This window comes from Mustela erminea, chromosome 9, assembly GCF_009829155.1.
Source record: "Mustela erminea isolate mMusErm1 chromosome 9, mMusErm1.Pri, whole genome shotgun sequence".
In the NCBI taxonomy this organism is placed as follows: domain Eukaryota; kingdom Metazoa; phylum Chordata; class Mammalia; order Carnivora; family Mustelidae; genus Mustela; species Mustela erminea.
Window position 1 is genome coordinate 59,241,148 of NC_045622.1, and position 20,021 is coordinate 59,261,168.

The window sequence follows — 20,021 nt, forward strand, 5'->3', positions numbered from 1 at the left end:
AGTCCCAGACCTATGGTATTAGTCCTTTTCAGCAGAATTTAGATATTGTTATCCATATACAGTTTCCCAAACAGGGGAATAACCTTACTGAGAATTATAAAATTTTCTCATGCAATTAACTGACCACAGAGCAACTAGAATCATCTTTTAATAACATGAACATACCATTCACCCTCTCAAACACACACACACACACACACACACACTCATTCAAAATTAGCACTTACATTAATTTATTTAGGAATAATATGGATTTTTTTTAAGATTGCTTACTTCTGTCTTGTTTCATAATGCATCTCATATCAAGGCTTTATCTATATCCAAAACTTATTCTGCAAATTGTTATAAATTCCAGAACTTTTCATACTCTCCTTTGCTTCATGGTTTTTTTATCTTTATGGAATTTTCCTATCCCATCACAGAGCCCAACGTGGGCACTTTTTCCCCATCTTTAGGACCACTTAAATATGACCTCTTATATTCCCTCCCAGGGAGCTTTCCCAACACAAGATACATGTAGCTGCATAGCATTGTAATCTGGTCCACTTTATATTTTGATTGCACAAGGCAATATCTAGAATGGGCAGTTTTGTAGGTACATAATAATTTTTTAAATACTTATTTGTTAAAAAAATTATAAATTAACCAAATAGATCCTCTTGGCAAGAGTCTTTAGAAGATCATTTACTTAACTTCACATCACTTAAATATTTTAAAATTAAAAAAAAAAAAACTTAGTTCAGAGATCAGAAGCAACTTAATCACTATCAAATAGTTAGTGTCAGATGAGGAACAGAAGAATACGGACTTCTTGGACTCCAGTCTTGTTCTTTGGTCCACACTTTCAAAATGAAGTTGAGAGAGAATAAAGATACAGGAATAATGGAGTCAGCATCATCTCCTAACAGGGCCCTGAGCTTATGTACTGATAGAGATTCTAATGTAATCAGGGATCTGAGCTTGTTCTCTTTGCAAAGATAGGAACTCTGAGTGGATGACATCCACACTTCCCTACTTTCAGCACTTGATTCCCTTAGTGGACTGAAGAGGGAACACAAGCATAAGAAAACTGGAGAGTTTTTCCAATTTGCTCCTATTTGTTTAGACTTCAATCCTGAAACAAGTTTCAGGTTGCTCTATGCTAGAAACCATACCACACTTTATATTAGAAATGTTAGAAAAAATTAGAGACTATGTTTTTACACAATATTTCATGTCTTATTATTTGGGGAAAATACATACTGATACAAGTTTCTTATTATGAGCTCTTATCTGAAAGTTCACTAGTGCCTGCATGTTTCTCTTTGATTACAGCTTTGAATAGGTGGTGAACGGAATTTATATAGTCAACGGCATATCCACAGAATGTCAGCTTTGTGACATAAGGCTCATGTTGATGGTGTGCTAATCCTGACTGGTTTACTCTGGATACAAAGACTATTGATTACTCCAAACTACACGTCATGGTCTTTTTCAATGGTAGTACCTACAGACCCTTTCTGCTGAGTGGTTTCCCTGGTCTGGAAGACTCACATCCAGTGATTTCCATCTTGTTTTGTGCCCTCTACCTGATTGCCCTAATGGGGAACATCACCATCTTGGTGGTTATTCGGGTAGAACAGTCACTTCATGCACCCATGTACCTTTTTCTCTCCATGTTGGCTGCTACAGACCTGGGACTCTGTGCTGCCACCCTGCCCACACTACTCAAACTTTTCTGGCTTAATGTTCGTGAAATAGACTTTGATGCCTGCCTCATCCAGATGTTCTTCATTCATGTGTTTTCCCTAATGGAGTCAGGCATCCTCCTCACCATGGCTTTTGACCGCTATGTGGCCATCTCCAACCCACTGAGGTACACTACTATTTTGACTGATTCCACCATCGCCAAGATAGGTGTAGGGCTTCTGCTACGGGCTGTGGTTGTCATCTTTCCAGGACCCTTTCTCATTAAGCGACTCAGGTTTTGTAAGGCTAATGTGCTTTCCCACTCCTACTGCCTGCATCCGGATATCATTAAGCTCTCCTGTTCTGACCACCGAATAAATAGCATCTATGGCCTCATCATCATTCTCATCACCTTTGGAGTAGACTCTGTACTCATTCTCCTCTCTTATGTGAAGATTCTGATCACTGTGCTAAGCATTGCCTCCCAGGAAGAACAATTCAAGGCCCTTAACACTTGTGTCTCCCACATTTGTGCTGTGCTGCTGGTCTATGTCCCTATGATGGGGGTATCCATTATCCATCGCTTTGGGAAACATGTTCCACCCCTGGTGCACATTATTATGGGTTATGTATACCTGCTGATTCCTCCTGTTCTCAACCCTGTTGTATACTGTGTTAAAACCCAGGAGATACGCACCCGTATTCTGGGTAATCTCTTAAGATTATAGCAGAGAGTGCTTTAGGGTCACTTATATATTTTTAGAATAATCCTTATGAAATCAGCTTCTAACTTGAGCAGAGGAAACATATATCTTGGATAAATATTCTTATGTTCACAATCTCCATGGACATATTTATCTTTCAGTCTTCTGGAAGTTTTTTAAGGTACTAACAGTATCTTTTGGCTTTTCATTTCCCTCAAGTAACTCAGTGCAGATAGATGAAAAATAATCATATAAATAAAAGGTGAGTTCTCAGTCATCTATGTTGTCAGAGAGCCCCAATATCCATGGAAACCAGCAGATTAGTTGGAAGATGTAGAGTGCAAATCATAAGGCATCCAGTAGAGGCCATGTTTTCATCTGACCCCATGCATTCTGCAATGTAACTTCTGATGATATCTTCCATGAATGTCTCTTCCATGACTTTTTCCAAGATACCTTTGAAATTATATAACTTTCTCAGCTTTCACTTGTGAAAGTTTTATATTTAGATATTACTTTACAATGTATTATCCTACTTTACCATGCACTGACTCAACCACTTTGACATCTAATGATAGGCACACATATAAAGCCTAGAAATCTAGGCCAGAAGTTAAAAAACAGACTAAAAATCTGAAATGAATTTTTGTCATTGTATGCTAGGTACTACCTCTTATCTTATATTTTTATTTGCTAATTAGCATTCTCCTGATTCATGAAATTATGTAACTAAACTTAAGTAAAAATAGGCTATTGACTCAGTATCAATTGGGGAGTGTGCTGCTGAGAAGTTTTTTACAGGGAAGATACATTTATTTGAACAGTACTCACTTTAAATAGTTTTTACCTTCAAAGAGTAAAAACCTTAAACCTTAAAGCTCGCCGTTAAAATAACGGCAAGAACGAGAAATAACTCCCTCATGTGAGTTGCATTTGCAGCATATTCTGGCAAGAATAAGAAGGAGATCCTCATGAGCCAGTACTATAACTTCCCACAGGCTACAGGGGCTTATATATTTCTCATCTCATGAGAAATGCTGATACCTTAATGAGAAATTGCTGATTTCTATAACTTTCCTGTATTTACTGAGGAAAAAAACCAACAGATTTGTACAACATTATACTTACAAAGATTTCTGGATATGACAGGAAATTCATGGTAATTTTAAATGGTTGTAAGGTAAAGTAAGGTCTTGTAAATTTAACTCATTGTCTCACGTGTGCCTGTAAACAATCTAATGCCAACCCCATACATTCTGTCTAGACACTCTGGAAAGCCAATGGAGATTTTCTGACATGGTCATTTTTATTTGTCATTTGTCATTTTCATCTTTTTTATCATTCCAGAACTTTTTATTTTTTGAACTCAATGTCCTTATCTTACCCTGGTAATGTTTTTCTTTTTCTTTCTTATCTTTTTTTTTATTTTTTTATTTTTTTTTTTTTTTACTGTAGAATATGTATCTCTTTCATTAACATGTATCTTTCACTGAGTATCCATACCAATAAGAATTCCAGCATTAATGTGATTTACAAAATATATATTAAAAGAATCAAGAAATAAATATATAGTCCCACATTATTTGTGACGTAATCTACAAATTAGACAAAAAAATCAATGTCATATCTAAACAAGGAATAAATTACATAATCTTAAGGACCATAGGGAAAAGCAGTTGCATTGTTGATTTATCTCTTGTAACTACAGGATATTTGTGATTAGACATGACTCTGTGAGATCAACAGCAAAGGTGAGGCTGAGACCTATATTTGGCACATAGGAACATTCTAAATGAATATCATATTGTTGAACTCTGCCTGGAATGTTTCTTGGTGGAAAATGCAGCATACTTTTATATTATCCAGTGTTTTCTGACTGATACTTAATAATTTCTTAAATTTGGTGGATGAGATATTCATGGGTTTCAATAGAAGGATTTCATGATAATTTCAGATTGATGAATTAAAATAGGTAACTTACTAGGGTTCCTGAGTGTCTCAGTGAGTTAAGGATGGGACTCTTGGTTATGGCTTAAGTCATAATCTCAGGATTATAAGATCCAGTCTTGCCTCCACTCCATGCTTAGCATGGAGTCTGCTTGAAATTCTTTCCCTTCCCTCTGTCCCATACCCCCTCATACACATATTCTCTCACTCTCAAATAAATATATAAAAAAGAATAAACAAAGTCTTTAAAACATAAAATTAATAAAATAGGTGATTTATTAAAACACTTTGAATTAAGAGTGTATGTGACTTCAGATTCAAGGAGTACCTAAAGGTACAAATATAATTAACCTGAAAATAAAAATATATATGAAGATAAACTGCACTGTTTTATATCTATAACCACTGAAAAGCATCATAATTATTTGTCTTCATGAAAGGAATAATCTCATCTTACTTGTATTCTCTAACCACTGCAATAAATTGTCACTTGTCTGACTCATCAACATTTAATAAGTCAATTGTTGTTTTTCCCTCAAGTAAACTTATAAAGTAGACTCCTCTTAATTAATAATGTGTATATTTCTTTGGTCTGTTCATGTATAATTGACACTAAAAATCATGGCTAGTAATGATAGTTTTATATACTCTGTTCCTAATTAAGGTGGTTTATCCATACACATGAACAATTATCACTTGACCATTGGGAGCTATGTCTTGGGATTGGGATCATATATAGTAACAGAAATGATCAAAGGAAAGAACATTATTGGAGTTTCCCATGAACTTTAATTGAAACATGAAAAAATGCTTAACATCATTAGCCATCAGGGAAATGCAAAACAAAACCACATTGAAATACCACTTTATACCAGTTAGAATGGCAAAAATTGACAAGACAAGAAACAATAAATTTTGGAGAGGATGTGGAGAAAGGGGAACACTCTCATACTGTTGGTGGGAATGCAAGTTGGTATAGCCACTTTGGAAAACGGTGTGGAGATTCCTTAAAAAAAAAAAAAACAAGAATAGAGCTACTCTGTGACCAAGCAATTATCCAAATGACCAATTATCCAAATATCCAGCAATTGCCCTACTGTATATTTACCCCAAAGATACAGATGTAGTGAAAAAAGGGCCACATGCACCCCATTGTTCATAGCAGCAATGTCCACAATAGTCAAAGCACAGAAGAAGCTGAGATGCCCTTCAACAGACAAATGGATAAAGAAGATGTGGTCCATATATACAATGGAATATTATTCAAACATTAAAAAGGATAAATACCCAACTTTTGTACAGCATGGATGGAACCGGAGGGTATTATACTAAGTGAAACAAGTCAAGCAGAGAAAGACAATTATCATATGGTTTCACTTATTTGTGGAACATAAGGAATAGCATGGAGGACATTGGGAGAAAGAAGGAAAAAATGAAGGGGAATGAAATCAGAGGGGGAGAAGAACCATGAGAGACTATGGACCATAGTTTCAGAGGGGAGAAGGTGGGAGAATGGGTTAGTGAAGTGGTGGGCATTAAGGAGGACATGTATTGCTTGGAGCACTAGGTGTTATATGTAAACAATGAATCATGGAACCCTACATCAAAAACGATGTACTGTATGGTAACTAACACAACATAATAATAATTAAAAAAAGAAACTTAGGTAAACCAATAGCATCTCCTTCTCTTATTCTTCTCTATAAATTGCAAAAAGAAATTGGGAATCTGTGCTAAATCATTGTGGGAATAACAAATCGATTGCAGTGCCTGCTCAGGCGGGTCACTTGATAAGGGAAATAGATCTATGGAAATAAAAGTCTTAAGGATTCCAAATAAAGCCAAAGATATTTATTCCACCATGGAAGACTAAGGAAAGCCAGCACTAGGAATACCTGTTTGAGTTTTTTTTTTTTATTTCTTTTCAGTGTTCCAGAATTCATCATTTATGCATCACACCCAGTGCTCCACGCAATACGTGTCCTTAGTAATACCCACCACCAGGCTCACCCTACCTTCCACCCCACTCTCCTCCAAAACCCTCAGTTTGTTTCTCAGAGTCCACAGTCTCTCATGGTTCATCTCCCCCTCCAATTTCTCTCAACTCCCTTCTCCTTGAGTTTTATCTTTCAAAAACTAGTTATAAAAATTTCATTACCTGTCTTTGTTGCTGTACTCACTAGCCCTGGCCCTTTCTATTGCTAAGGAAACTAAATATAATATGATGACTAGCACAATATAAAAATTAATATAAAAGAAACAAAATAACCTCAGAAAGGGCAGAATATGTGTATAAACTTTTAAAAGATGATGCTGATGCCCTATGAAGATTGATAACTTCTGCTTCAAGTCCTAATATGCTCTTATGTCAAGATAAGATTTTTCCCATTGTTAAGAAAGAAAGAAAAAGTAGATATACAAAGACACTGATAAAACAAGAAAGGTAATATTAAATTCTCTGACAACACAGAGTATCAGGAAACAAAGATACATGGGTTTAATATATTTCATGAAAATTAATAGGTAAATGCTCATCTTGCAAGTGGTCGGGATTAAAAATTGAAGGGAATAGATGGAAATGATTTCTAACACACTCTGCTCCAAAATATTCATATTTAAAGGGAATTTGTAAAGAACACATTAAGTCAAGCTGTATGGTCTAGTAGACATGAACTGCCTCCTTTAGGACCTTCTCGTGATGCTCTGTTGCCTTTATTTCTGCTATTTACTCTTTTATTGGCAACTATGATGCTAACATACCTAGAATACAAAAATCAGTATGTGTTTAAGTCATTTTGTTGATGTTATTATTGTTTTGGGACATGTCTACATCACAGTAGAACTGACTTTTGTGGGGAAAAGTATATGGAGGACTCCTTGGCGGATCTGTTTGGTCTTCACACTATAGATGATTGGATTGAGCACAGGTGGGACCAATAAGTAGACGTGAGCCATGAAGATATGGATGAGTGGGGAGGAGTGTTTGGCAAAACGATGGACGATAGAGAGCCCAATCATAGGCACATATAAGATGAGTACAGCACAGATGTGGGATGCACATGTGTTAAGAGCCTTAAGCCTCCCTTCACGTGATGCAATTCTTAATATTGACTGAAGGATGTACATATAAGACACAAAAATACCCAGAGAGTCCATGCCCCACAGCACAGTGATCAAAACCAATCCATATATAACATTAAACTTGGTGTCAGCACAGGCAAGGCGAATCATGTCCTGGTGTAGACAATAGGAATGAGAAAGGGTGTGGGAGTGGCAGAAAGGAAAGAAGGCCAGCCGGGCCAGAAGTGGAATCATGGCAAAGGCACTCCTAAGCAGAGCTGCAATTCCAATTTTAGCAATAAGTCTTGGTGTGAGAATGGTAGCATATCGTAGAGGGTGGCAGATAGCCACATAGCGGTCAAAGGCCATGGCCAAGAGCACAGATGATTCTGTGAAGGAGAAAGTGTGAATAAGAAACATTTGGACCACACAGATATTGAACTGGATTTCCCTGGAAATGGACCACAACACCCTGAAGAGTGATATCATTGTGGGCATGGACATGCCCATGTCAGTGAGGGAGAGCATGGCCAGGAAGTAGTACATGGGCTCGTGGAGCCTGGGGTCCGTCCGAACAATATGCAGGATGGTGCAGTTGCCCATTATTCCAACAAGGTAGAGGACGCAGAATGGGATGGATATCCAGTGGTGAAATTCCTCATAGCCGGGGATACCTGTGAGATAGAATGTGGAGGACAAGGTATTACTGGAGTTTATGTTTGCCATGGAGCTCGCTGTTAAATCACCACCCAGTTTCAGGATCCCACTCCAGTGGGGAGGGCAATGATGAGATCAGCATCTGAGCCTGGAAAGCAAAACAAAACAGTGAAACTTCAGCACTTTCTGTAAATACTCGTCCATTCATCTCCACATTTTTGCTCTGTCTTTTTTCATTGCATTGCTGGGAATGGCAAGTTAAGTAAAACATTTACTTTATTACCACAAGGACTTTTCTTCCTGCTTCTCAAATGAAGACCTATTGACATCCTGTCTACATACAGACGATCTTCTTCTAAGGACACTTCTAAGGCACCAAACACACATTAAATATTTCTAGCTAACATCTTTCATTTATAATTTTCTTCCAGAATTTTCTTAACATTTGTCTTTTTTTTTTTTTAATGACTCCTTCAGTGATTTACATATGATGCCTTATTCTGCCTAAACAACACAGCTTTTTCAATAAGTACTAGAACACCATGTGAGGTATCTTTACAGGATTCAAGCAAGTATGGGTCAGCAGTACTTATTAACATAAGCAGAGATCTTACTAACATATATCTTTCATTGTGTAATTAAAGCTACAGGCCTGGTGCTGGACTAGCATTGCTAGGAGCTAAATATAAGGTGAAATAGAGTTATATAAAACAATTTTTTTTCATTTATTTATTTTCAGCATAACAGTATCATTATTTTTTCACCACACCCAGTGCTTCATGCAATCCGTGACCTCTATAATACCCACCACCTGGTACCCCGACCTCCCATTTTGAATTTAAAAATTATAATAATGAAATATGAAATTTTATATGTAATGTTCTTATTGTAAGAAAATATACGATTTAAGCAAAACATAACTGTGTCTGACTCTGACTTTAAAAATTCAAAACCTTCTTTCTCTTCAGTTTCAGATCTGATCAGTCATTTAGAGACTGATACCTTTCACACACACACACACACACACACACACACACAAAATAGGTACTATAAGGAAAGATAGAGTAGAAACCCATGCTTCAAAGCAAAAACAAGGGAAAATAGGATAACAAAAATTATAATGTTCAAAAAAACCATCTAACCTTGATATTAAATCTTTCCTACTCAGAACAAAAGAGAAAATATATTTTCTCCCAAAAGATTCCAGTATTTCTACTGTGGTCCAGAAACACATCTCTGAAGTAAGGAAGGAAAACACATCTCAAAATCTCACTTGCCCATCGCTTGCCAAGAATTCCTGCTCACCAAAATGCTGTTTTGAGAATTTACAATCCAGGGGACAGGGTATTTCCCTTTTCAAATGAATAAATTGGCCTTTTTCTGTTTTGTAAAGTCTACTTTGTTCCTTGGGAACTTAAAATCTCTTTCAATCTTCTCTAGCTCCACACAGATAAAACCTGAATTCAGCAGTTTTTACTGGAATGATTACTAACCATAATTTTCTAGGAAATGGAAGAACCATTATCAAGAAATCAAATAAGTAAATGCCAGAGATAATTCAGTCTCTGACTATTCACATTACATTCGAACGTGTCACATATTGTAAGACCTGTTGCCTATGGTCCTCCTATATATTTAAATCTGTGTGGCTAATGACCACCCCCAATTCTTGCTTCTCTTACCCTGGGATTGTCTCCCTTACCTTCCTTTCTGTCATTCTATACTTCCACTGGTTACCTTCAATGCTCAGATTTTCCAATATTACTCCTTTTTAACGTTGATTATTTTCCAAATCTCATCCTTAATCCAAATGTAGAAATATGCCTTCTTTTTAACTCGCTGCTTAGTTAGTTCAGACCATTCTCCAATTTTATTGTGGCTCTCTCCCTCTGCCATGAAGAGGTGAACTTGAAGTTTAATTTAAAACTGGAAGATACCTGAGCTGGAGGCCAGTCTGAAGCAGCTTTATCATCTCCATGACTTTCTATTGAGGTTTTAGGAAACAATTGTCCACCATTCCCCTCATTCAGACTCTCCCTCTGCTTCTACAAACCTATCCACGTCGGGAATATTCTGGTTCCAAGGCTTCCTCACTTTTTAAGTGGGACAAATTGCTGATTTTCCCCTGTAGCAAAGTATCCTCATCTGTGAACTGTAGATAAAAACAATTTGACAGAATTGTGCTTCAGAATAAAGGAGATCCTGTGGGTGAAATACTTAGCCTAGAGCCTTACATATAATGAACATAAAATAATGGTGATAATGATGAAGACAACAATGACAACAACAATATTTCTTTGAAGTGTAATGGAAGGAAGTAAGATATGAGGAGACTCTGGAGTATCCTTCCAGAGAGGAAACCCCTGAGTGGGCATCTCACAAAAGTGACCTAGGTCAGCTGAGTGAAGTGAAAGATATCAGATTCATCTCTGTGTCATCTAGTGAAAAATTCAGTATTGCCATAGGTATAAACTGCTTCATGCTCTTTTACTCTACCCCCAAATTCTTCTGGTAATTTTGAGAGCTTTACTTATATACTTTTCATTCTATTCATTGCCAATTTGAGGAAAAAAAAAAAGATACATTTCAGGATAAAATGGGAAGTCTCTTGAAGAAAAGCAATGAGATTTGGGACTACCATGAGCTTGGAATCTGAGCAGCCATGTTAGTATTCTGAAGTTGCCACAACAACACATATGCACCATATTCCATGTATTCACTAGGATCTGCCTTGCCTATTATCCCACAACTCCTTGTATTTTGACATGGCTTCATTTTGACTGCCCAACTCCTACTACTTCTGATCCTGTAATGTAAACTTCATTCACATGGCCTTGTGATGTCTTCTACCATTCCTCTGAGGAGGAGGATGGTGTTTGAGGACTTAGTTTATAAACTCAAAGACTGAAAGGAGTTATAATTTGGGGTTTAGATTTGTGAGTCACAATTAATGTCATATCAAAAGCACTGATATTTGGGATTCTTGGAGTCTTTGAAGGTGATCTGATACAATCTCAATCACTGTGGAGTCTCCATTCTGTCATGTCAGAAAAATAAATTGTCACCCCCATGTAAACATCACATCCTGCCCAGGGACATAGACACCACCTACCATAAAGATCTAGGGGATCTCAGGCAATTCCAATCTGAAAAGTCTGACTGAGGCTGGCCTGAATGCTATAAGAATGAGCATGAACAATGAAGGTATTTTGGTGAAAATTATGTCCTGTGATGAACTGAGAACCTCTTCCTTCCAGAACAGTCTCCTGGTTCTCCTCCTCACACTCTGGGTGTCCACCCTCCTCTCTTTTGTCTCTCAGGTCCCCCTATGTGTTTTCCTCTTACCTCCCGCTTTCATTGTCGCTAGTCCTCACATACCTGGCAGAATAGTACCTCTTGTCATTAGAGACCATTCTAATTCTCAGAGCAAGAAGGATCAGATAAGTCTTCCTCCAGTCCTTTGAGACAGGAAACCCCAGGATAAATGCAGCACAGTGTGTGTAACCCTGTCAGTGCTGCCAGTTCAGTGTGGTTTCTCTCCAGCACTCAGGCTGCAGCTCTAGGCTAAGTATTTCACCCACAGGATCTCCTTTATTCTGAAGCACAATTCTGTCAAATTGTTTTTATCTACAGGGATGGCAGTTTAGGAATACGGGGGCAAGAATCCTATTGAGATTCTTTAAGGCTTTCTGCTTCAATGTCTGGAACAAATGAGGCAGTGCAACACGAGATGAAATATTAGTTTGTATCCAGAATACGATGGGTCAGTAAAGGTGTTTGGTTACAATATAGCCAATGAGAGGACCTTGTTAAATACTGGAACAGGGTATGGACCTAGAGTGTGTGCCATAAGAGCTGGAAGTGACATTAGTTCAGTACTATTATTATACACTGCATAAAAATGAGATTCCTTTATGTGATCTGCTTCCCTCAAAATCACACAACAGTGGGTATATGGAAATGTGTCTTCCTTTCACTCAATTTTTCTGTGAACCTAAAACCACTATAAAAAATAAAATCTTTATTTAAAACCACATATAAAACAATAAAACCAATATTATCACTTAGATCTGATTGCCTGGTGGTATTTTCTTCACTGTGCCATTGAATTCTTCCTAATGACACAGATTAAAATGTTTAATATGTCTAAAGGAGAAGCTTTTACTTAACTTTTAAAACTCTCTCTTTGTCAACAATACTGACTCCTGAATCTCTATTTGGGATTGAGAAACAACAGGGTGGCATGTGCACTACTGAATAATCAGAAATCTATAATTAGGTGGATGTTGCAATTGTAATGTCAGCCCTGTTTGGTACAGAAACTACTTCTAAAAATGTGGTCTTCTATGAATTTCTCCAACTCTGGCATTGATTTTGGCAATATTGGTGTAATTATAATGGCTAGCATCTCCCAGCAAAAAAAAATCTACGACCATATTGATTCCCAGGGGTTTCTACCAGACATTTAAAGAAGAGTTAATACCTATTATCCTCATAGTGTTTCAAAATATAGAAATGGAAGGAAAACTTCCAAGCTCATTCTTGAATGCCAGCATTACCTTGATTCCAAAATCAAGGTCCAGTAAAAAGGAGACTTACAGGCCAAAATCCCAGATGAACATAGATGCAAAAATTATAAAAAAGCAAAAACAAAAACAAAAAAACCTAGAAAATCAAATTCAAGAGTTCTTGAGAAAGTACTTGAGAATTTAAGAATTATTCACCATAATCTAGTAGGATTTATCACTGGCTAAAGGGGTAGTTCAACATTAACAAATAAAACATCATGATACACTACATTAATAAGAAAAAAGAGCCATAGGATCCTGTCAATAGATGAGGAAGAAGCATTCAACAAAATACAGCATCTTTTCTTGATATGTAGAAGAATGAAATTCAACCATTCTCTTACACCATACACAAGGATAAACTCAAAATGGATAAAAGACCTCAACGTGAGACAGGAATCCATCAGAATCCTAGAGGAGAACATAGGCAGCAACTTCTTTGATATCAGCCACAGCAACTTCTTTCAAGATATGTCTCCAAAGGCAAAAGAAACAAAAGTGAAGATGAACTTTTGGGACTTCATCAAGATCAAAAGCTTCTGCACAGCAAAGGAAACAGTCAACAAAACAAAGAGGCAACCCAGGGAATGGGAGAAGATATTTGCAAATGACAGTACAAACAAAAGGTTGATATCCAGGATCTATAAAGAACTCCTCAAACTCAACACACAAAACAGACAATCATATCAAAAAATGGGCAGAAGATATGAACAGACACTTCTCCAATGAAGACATACAAATAGCTATCAGACACATAAAAAAAATGTTCATCATCACTAGCCATCAGGGAGATTCAAATTAAAACCACACTGAGATACCACCTTACACCAGTTAGAATGGCCAAAATTAGCAAGACAGGAAACAACATGTGTTAGAGAGGATGTGGAGAAAGGGGAACCCTCTTACACTGTTGGTGGGAATGCAAGTTGGTGCAGCCACTTTGGAGAACAGTGTGGAGATTCCTCAAGAAATTAAAACTAGAGCTTCCCTATGACCCTGTAATTGCACTCTTGGGTATTTACCCCAAAGATACAGATGTAGTGAAAAGAAGGGCCATCCGTGCCCCAATGTTTATAGCAGCAATAGCCACGGTCGCCAAACTGTGGAAAGAACCAAGAAGCCCTTCAACGAACAAATGGATAAGGAAGATGTGATCCATATACACTATGGAGGATTATGCCTCCATCAGAAAGGATGAATACCCAACTTTTGTAGCAACATGGACGGGACTGAAAGAGATTATTCTGAGTGAAATAAGTCAAGCAGAGAGAGGCAATTATCATATGGTTTCACTTATTTGTGGAGCATAACAAATAGCATGGAGGACAAGGGGAGATGGAGAGGAGAAGGGAGTTGGGTGAAATTGGAAGGGGAGGTGAACAATGAGAGACTATGGACTTTGAAAAACTATCTGAAGGTTTTGAAGGGGTTGGAGGTCGGAGGTTGGAGTACCAGGTGGTGGATATTAGAGAGGGCACGGATTGCATGGAGCACTGGGTGTGGTGCAAAAACAATGAATACTGTTACACTGAAAAGAAATAATTTAAAAAAAATCAACAAAGTTGGGATGGATGGAACATACCTGAACATCATGCCATGTTTGAAGGACCCACAGCTAATATTATCCTCAGTGAGGAAAAACTGAGAGCCTTTCCCCTATTTTCAGGAACAAAACAAGGATTTCCACTCTCACAATTACCATTTAACATAGTATTGGAAATCCTAGGCTCAGAAATCAGAAAACAAAAGGAAATAAAATGCATCTAAATTGGGAAAGAAGCTTCAATCTTTCACTATTTGCAGACAACATGCTATTCTATGTAGAAAACCTGAAAGCTCCACCACAAAAATTCTAGAACTTCTCCCAGAATTTAGCAACGTTGTAGGATATAAAATCAACGTGCAGAAATACCTATACAACAATTACTAAGCAGCAGGAAAAGAAATCGATTCCATTTGCAATGCACCAAAAACAGTAAGATACCTACAAATAAACCTTACCTAAAGCGGCAAAAAATCTGTACTCTGAAGACCATAGAACACTTATGAAAGTAAATGAAGAGGCACAAATAAGTAGAAAAACATTCCATGCTCATAGATTGGTAGAAAAAAATATTGCCAAAATGTCTATGCTGCCCAAAGTAATCTACACATTCAGTGTAGTCTTTATCAAAATCACACCAGCATTTTTCACAGAGCTGGAATAAACAATCCTAAAATTTGTGTGGAATGCCAAAAGACCCCAAATACCCAAAGCATTTCTGAAAGAAGAAAACAAAAATAGAGGCATCATGATTCCAGATTTCAAGCTATGTCACAAAGCTGTAATCATCAAGACAGTATAGTAATGGCACGAAAACAGACACTTAGATCAATGGAACATAATTGAGAACCCAGAATGGTCCCACAACTCTAGAGTCAACTAATATTTGACAAAGCAAGAAAGGATGTCCAATGGAAAAAAGACAGTATTTTCATCAAATGGAGTTGGGAAACTAGGCAGCAACTGCAGAGGAATGAAACTGGACCACTTTCTTACACCATATACAAAAATAAATTCAAAATGTATGAAAGGCATGAATAGATAGTTTTCCAAAGAAGACATCCAGGTGGCTAACCAACACGTGAAAAAATGCTTGGCATCACTCATCATCAGGTAAATACAAATTAAAAGCGCTATGAGGTACCACCCTACATCTGTCAGAATAGCTAAAATTAAAAAATACAATAAACAACAAGTATTGGTGAGGATACAGAGAAAAGGGAACGCTCTTGCACTGCTGGTAGGAATGCAAACCAGTGCAGCCATTCTGGAGAAGAGTTTGGAGGTTCTTCAAAAAGTTAAAAATAGCACAATCCTACTATCCAGGAATTGCTCTAGTAAGCATTTACCCAAAGGATACAATAAAGTGCTATATATACCCTGATGTTTGCAGCAGCATTATCAACAACAGCCAGCTATGGAGAAAGCCCAAATGTCCATCAACTGATGAATGGATAATGATGATGTGGTATATGTGCATGTGTGTGTGTGTGTGTGTGTGTGTGTGTATGATATATAATATATATATATTGGAATATTATTCAGTCATCAAAAAGAATGAAATCTTGCCATTTGCAATAACATGGATGGAGGTAGTGTATTATGCTAAGTGAAGTAAGTCCGTCAGAGAAAGACAAATACCATATGATCTCACTCGTGTGGAATTTAGGAAAGAAAACAGATAACATATGGGAAGGGGGGAAAGAAAAAAAAGTAGAGAAGGAAACAAGACATAATAGACTCCTAATGATAGTGAACAAACAGGGTTGATAGATGGAGGTGGGTAGGAGGATGGACTAATTAGGTGATGGGTATTAAGGAGGGCATTTGTTGTGAGGAGCACTGAGTATTATATGTAAGTGATGAATCCCCAAATTCTACTCCTGAAACCAGTATTGCACTGTATGTTAACTAAGTGAAATTTAAGAGAAAGAAAGAAAAAAAAAGAGAAAGAAAGAACAAACAAAATAAAAAAAAAGAAAGAAAGAAAATTGAAAACAAACAAACAAAAACATCTGACAACTTTTATCATGTGTTCACTGAACTCGGGTGTCTTCTATTGCACATATGTCACAGTGACTCAGTAATCTTCAGTCACTGCTGCATTTACTACTTTCAATTGAGAACTGGCTTTTTCAGAAATTGATGCCCTCAGTATAAGTAATAGTCTTCCTACAGAAAAAGTACTCAATTACTAAAGAAATTTATCATGCACTGATAGACTATGAAAATGTGAGATTATTTATACTGTAACAATAGGAAAACGCTCACAGTTCCATCTCCAAACGTATTGAGGAATTGCCAGACAAATGATCTAAACTTACTGCCTTTACTGGCACTGGATGCTTCATAATTCTCCTTACACTTTAGTTTCTTTAACTTAAATCACTTTGGTATCATGTAAGTTTGATATAATCAAGGATTCCCAAATTAAAGTGTTTTCAATAGTCATTGCATCCATACTTTTTTTCTGTATGGTCTATATATATTCCTCAGATACACAGTGGAAAAAATAAGAAAATAATTTTGTTTTCCACTGCCAACATTTTTGACAACCTTAAGTCATAAGTTCAATTTTGAATGATTCACTATGATGAGGAAAATGTGATGGGCAAATATTCACATTTAGAGCTATGGGTAGAGTACTATCTAGGTTCACAAGCCTGAGAGTGGATATAAAAATGAAAGGCAAAATGGTTTCTGTGACAAGGGCATGCTCATTCTATTTCCCAAATCTACTCTGCTTTCTGTCCTGACCATAATGAATTGCATGAATAGCTCCTTTCAATCTCTGGCTTCTGGTTTGACTTAGTCAGTGATGGAAGCTGAAAACAGGAATACAGAAGAACATACAGTTGAGGTGTTAACTCTTCTGGAAGCCCACCAACCCCTCACAATGGTTGCCTCTTTCTACAGAAAGAGGGAGTGGATGTCAAGTGTCCTTCTCCACACGATGCCTTTTCTAAATTTGGGTAAATTCTTTTTCCTTTGCCTCAATGGGACTAGTGATGGTAACAAACTTCTCATCCAGAATACTATAAATACAAATATAGATATAGATATAGTTATAAATATAAACCTTCCTCATTTTCCTAAATCTTGCCAACATATTTTCAATGAATCCTGACCCTTTTATCAAATTCTTGAAATTATCCAGTTTGAGTGTGGCGTCTGTTTCCTAACAAATTCTTAATTAATCTGAAAGAGAAATATCTATTTCAGATGCGTGTATACATCTCTATCCCTTACCATCTCTGCGTGGATCACCAGGACTATCACTATCTGGATTTTATTAAGTGTTGAATTTTTAATATGTCATTTTTCTTCATTGTTTTCTTACAAGAAATCTGATGTCCATTTTTTTATTAATCAGGCGTAATTCTTTTTTCAAAATTGGGGGTTACCTCAGAGAAGTGTAAGAAAGAAAACTTCAGATTAATCACTGCATATTTAGTTTTCCTAAATACATCAGTTACAAAAGTGGGCACTGAGAGAAGATAAGACACACAGCAGACAGCAGATGCAAGAAAATACCAGCATTCAGAGTTTCATTATCTTTATGGTACTAGAGTGAAAAATAATTAGTTTAGATTCTGTTTGAATGCTCTTTCATTACTTCAGATGCATTTCCATTGTCCCATTAGAGTGTACACTTTAAGCTTCAATTTGGAAATTTGTTTTCTCTTCTTTCCTAGGGAATTAGATGAGACAGCAAGAGTCTTGGGAAGTTTTTGGCATCTCTCTTACTCTATTTTGCCTAAAGTTCTGAAGACATTTTTCCTCATATGAGTGTACACTGACCAGGGGGGGTTGATATATTTATTCTCAGCATGAATATACAGCCCTGTGAGTGTGAAGTGTTGATTGGTCTTGTGAAATCTAACCCAATGCATTCATTGCCCAAGTTTTTTTTCCGACATTCATTCCAACAGAAGTAAAGCAGACAAAGAAATTATTTATTCTATATCTAAACTGAAACATCCATTTTATTATGATTTGGCTCAAAATCTGAAGAATGAGGTCTACTTTGTTTCATTTGAAAGAAAATGTTCCTAGTTACCAGTGCCCAGTTTACTACATATTACCTCTGTTACCTTTGCAATATTAAATTCTGTAAGTCTTAGTTTTAACATGGGAGATTGGGCTTCTCTCCAAACCTGAACAAAAAGTATCTCCACAAATGTTTTGGTTGAAATGAATTTCCTCTTACTAAACCTCTTTGTATCAGGATTTTGAGATGCTTTAAAGCTGGGAAGTAATGAAAGACACAATTACAATATTTTCCTTATAGAGATACGTAGAATTTATTAACTATCATGCACTTACTATATACCAAATATGTTCAAAAAATTCTAAGCTGGTTTTCTTCAGAATGAAGGTTATGGATACAATGGTCAGAATAATAGAGGATCTTATCCCTTCTAATTGTGAGCAAGTCCAACCCTTTTGGGCGCTAATATCCTTAGGAAGCCTTGGCGAATCTGCTTTGTCTTGATGCTATAAATGACTGGGTTAAGTACTGGTGGAACTAACAGGTAAATATTGGCCATGGTTATGTGGACAATGGGAGAGGAGTGTTTTGCAAAGCGATGCACTAAGGATAGCCCTATCATGGGCACATACAGAACGAGCACAGCACAAATGTGGGAAGCACACGTATTGAGGGCTTTGAGCTTCCCTCTCTGGGATGCAATGCCTAGCACAGAATGGAGGATGAAAGCATAAGATAACAAGATCCCTAGAGAATCTACACCCCAATAAAATGCAACAACAAACAAGCCATATAGAATGTTGAAAGAGATGTCAGCACAGGCCAACTGGATGACTTCTTGATGTAAGCAGAAAGAGTGGGAGAGAACATGGGAGTGACAGAAGGGAAATGTGGGAATACGAACAAGAATAACAGGGAGGACAGTGGAGCATCTGATTATAATGAAGACCCCTATATAGATAATGCGTTGTGGAGTGAGTTTGCTGCAGTACCTCAAAGGATCACAAATGGCAACATACCGGTCAAAAGCCATGGCTAGAAGCACAGCTGACTCCATCAGAGAAAATGTATGAATAAAATACATCTGTGCCACACAAGCATTCACCTCAATCTCCCTAGCATCAAACCATAAGATTTTTAATACTGTGGGCAAGGTGGAGAATGACATGCCCATGTCAGTGAGGGACAGCATGGCCAGGAAATAGTACATGGGCTCGTGGAGACTCTTATCTGTGTGGATGATGTGAAGGATTATACAGTTGCCCACTATCCCAATCAGGTAGCACACACAAAAAGGGATGGAAATAAAGTGATTAACATTCTCATAGCCAGGAATCCCAGTGAGGTAGAATGAAACAAACTGTTTAGTACTGGAGTTAGAACCGGTTAAAAGGGTGTCCCAAGTAGCCATTTTCCTACCATAAGAATGTGGTCTCCTAGAAGGAAGAGAAACACACAACATTAAGAAGATAGCAAGTTATGTTTCTACATTAGTTTTTTTTTTCCTCTTATTCTTTGTAGAGGCAGTATCTGTATAGTTTGTAAAATGATTTTTAAAATTATCCAAAGACACCATCATCTTTTAATATATTACTTTTTAATTCTTTATGTGTATTATGGTCATGTAGTTTTCTGTCAACCTTTTATTCCATTGATTCTGGATTTTGAGTCATTCACAGGATACTCTTCCCTTCCCTAAATTTGTAATATATTCTCCTATCTCCTACTGATATTTTTATAAGTTGGTTTGTTTCTATCTACTTTTAGAGTCACCATTTACTTGTCATTCATTTTGTGTATGATGTTAAGCAAGGATATTTGCCAAGACCTCTTCATGTTAAGCATTCATTTTCCTCTGACAAGGAAACTGGATGGAAATAATT

The 20,021-nt window shown here is 36.9% G+C and overlaps 3 protein-coding genes across 3 annotated transcripts; 1 reads left to right on the top strand and 2 right to left on the bottom strand.

Annotated features, from left to right (window-relative positions):
- Nucleotides 1-1,463: 1,463 nt before the first annotated feature.
- On the top strand, nt 1,464-2,396 carry LOC116599776 (olfactory receptor 51G2-like). The gene has a single exon (XM_032359752.1). The coding sequence runs from the start codon at nt 1,464-1,466 to the stop codon at nt 2,394-2,396; it is 933 nt and encodes a 310-aa protein (XP_032215643.1).
- Nucleotides 2,397-7,145: 4,749 nt separating this feature from the next.
- On the bottom strand, nt 7,146-8,105 carry LOC116598141 (olfactory receptor 51L1-like). Its single transcript, XM_032356455.1, has one exon. The coding sequence runs from the start codon at nt 8,103-8,105 to the stop codon at nt 7,146-7,148; it is 960 nt and encodes a 319-aa protein (XP_032212346.1).
- Nucleotides 8,106-18,568: 10,463 nt separating this feature from the next.
- LOC116599777 (olfactory receptor 51G1-like) lies at nt 18,569-19,549 on the bottom strand. The gene has a single exon (XM_032359754.1). It carries the CDS (start codon nt 19,547-19,549, stop codon nt 18,569-18,571), a length of 981 nt encoding a protein of 326 aa, XP_032215645.1.
- Nucleotides 19,550-20,021: the final 472 nt, after the last annotated feature.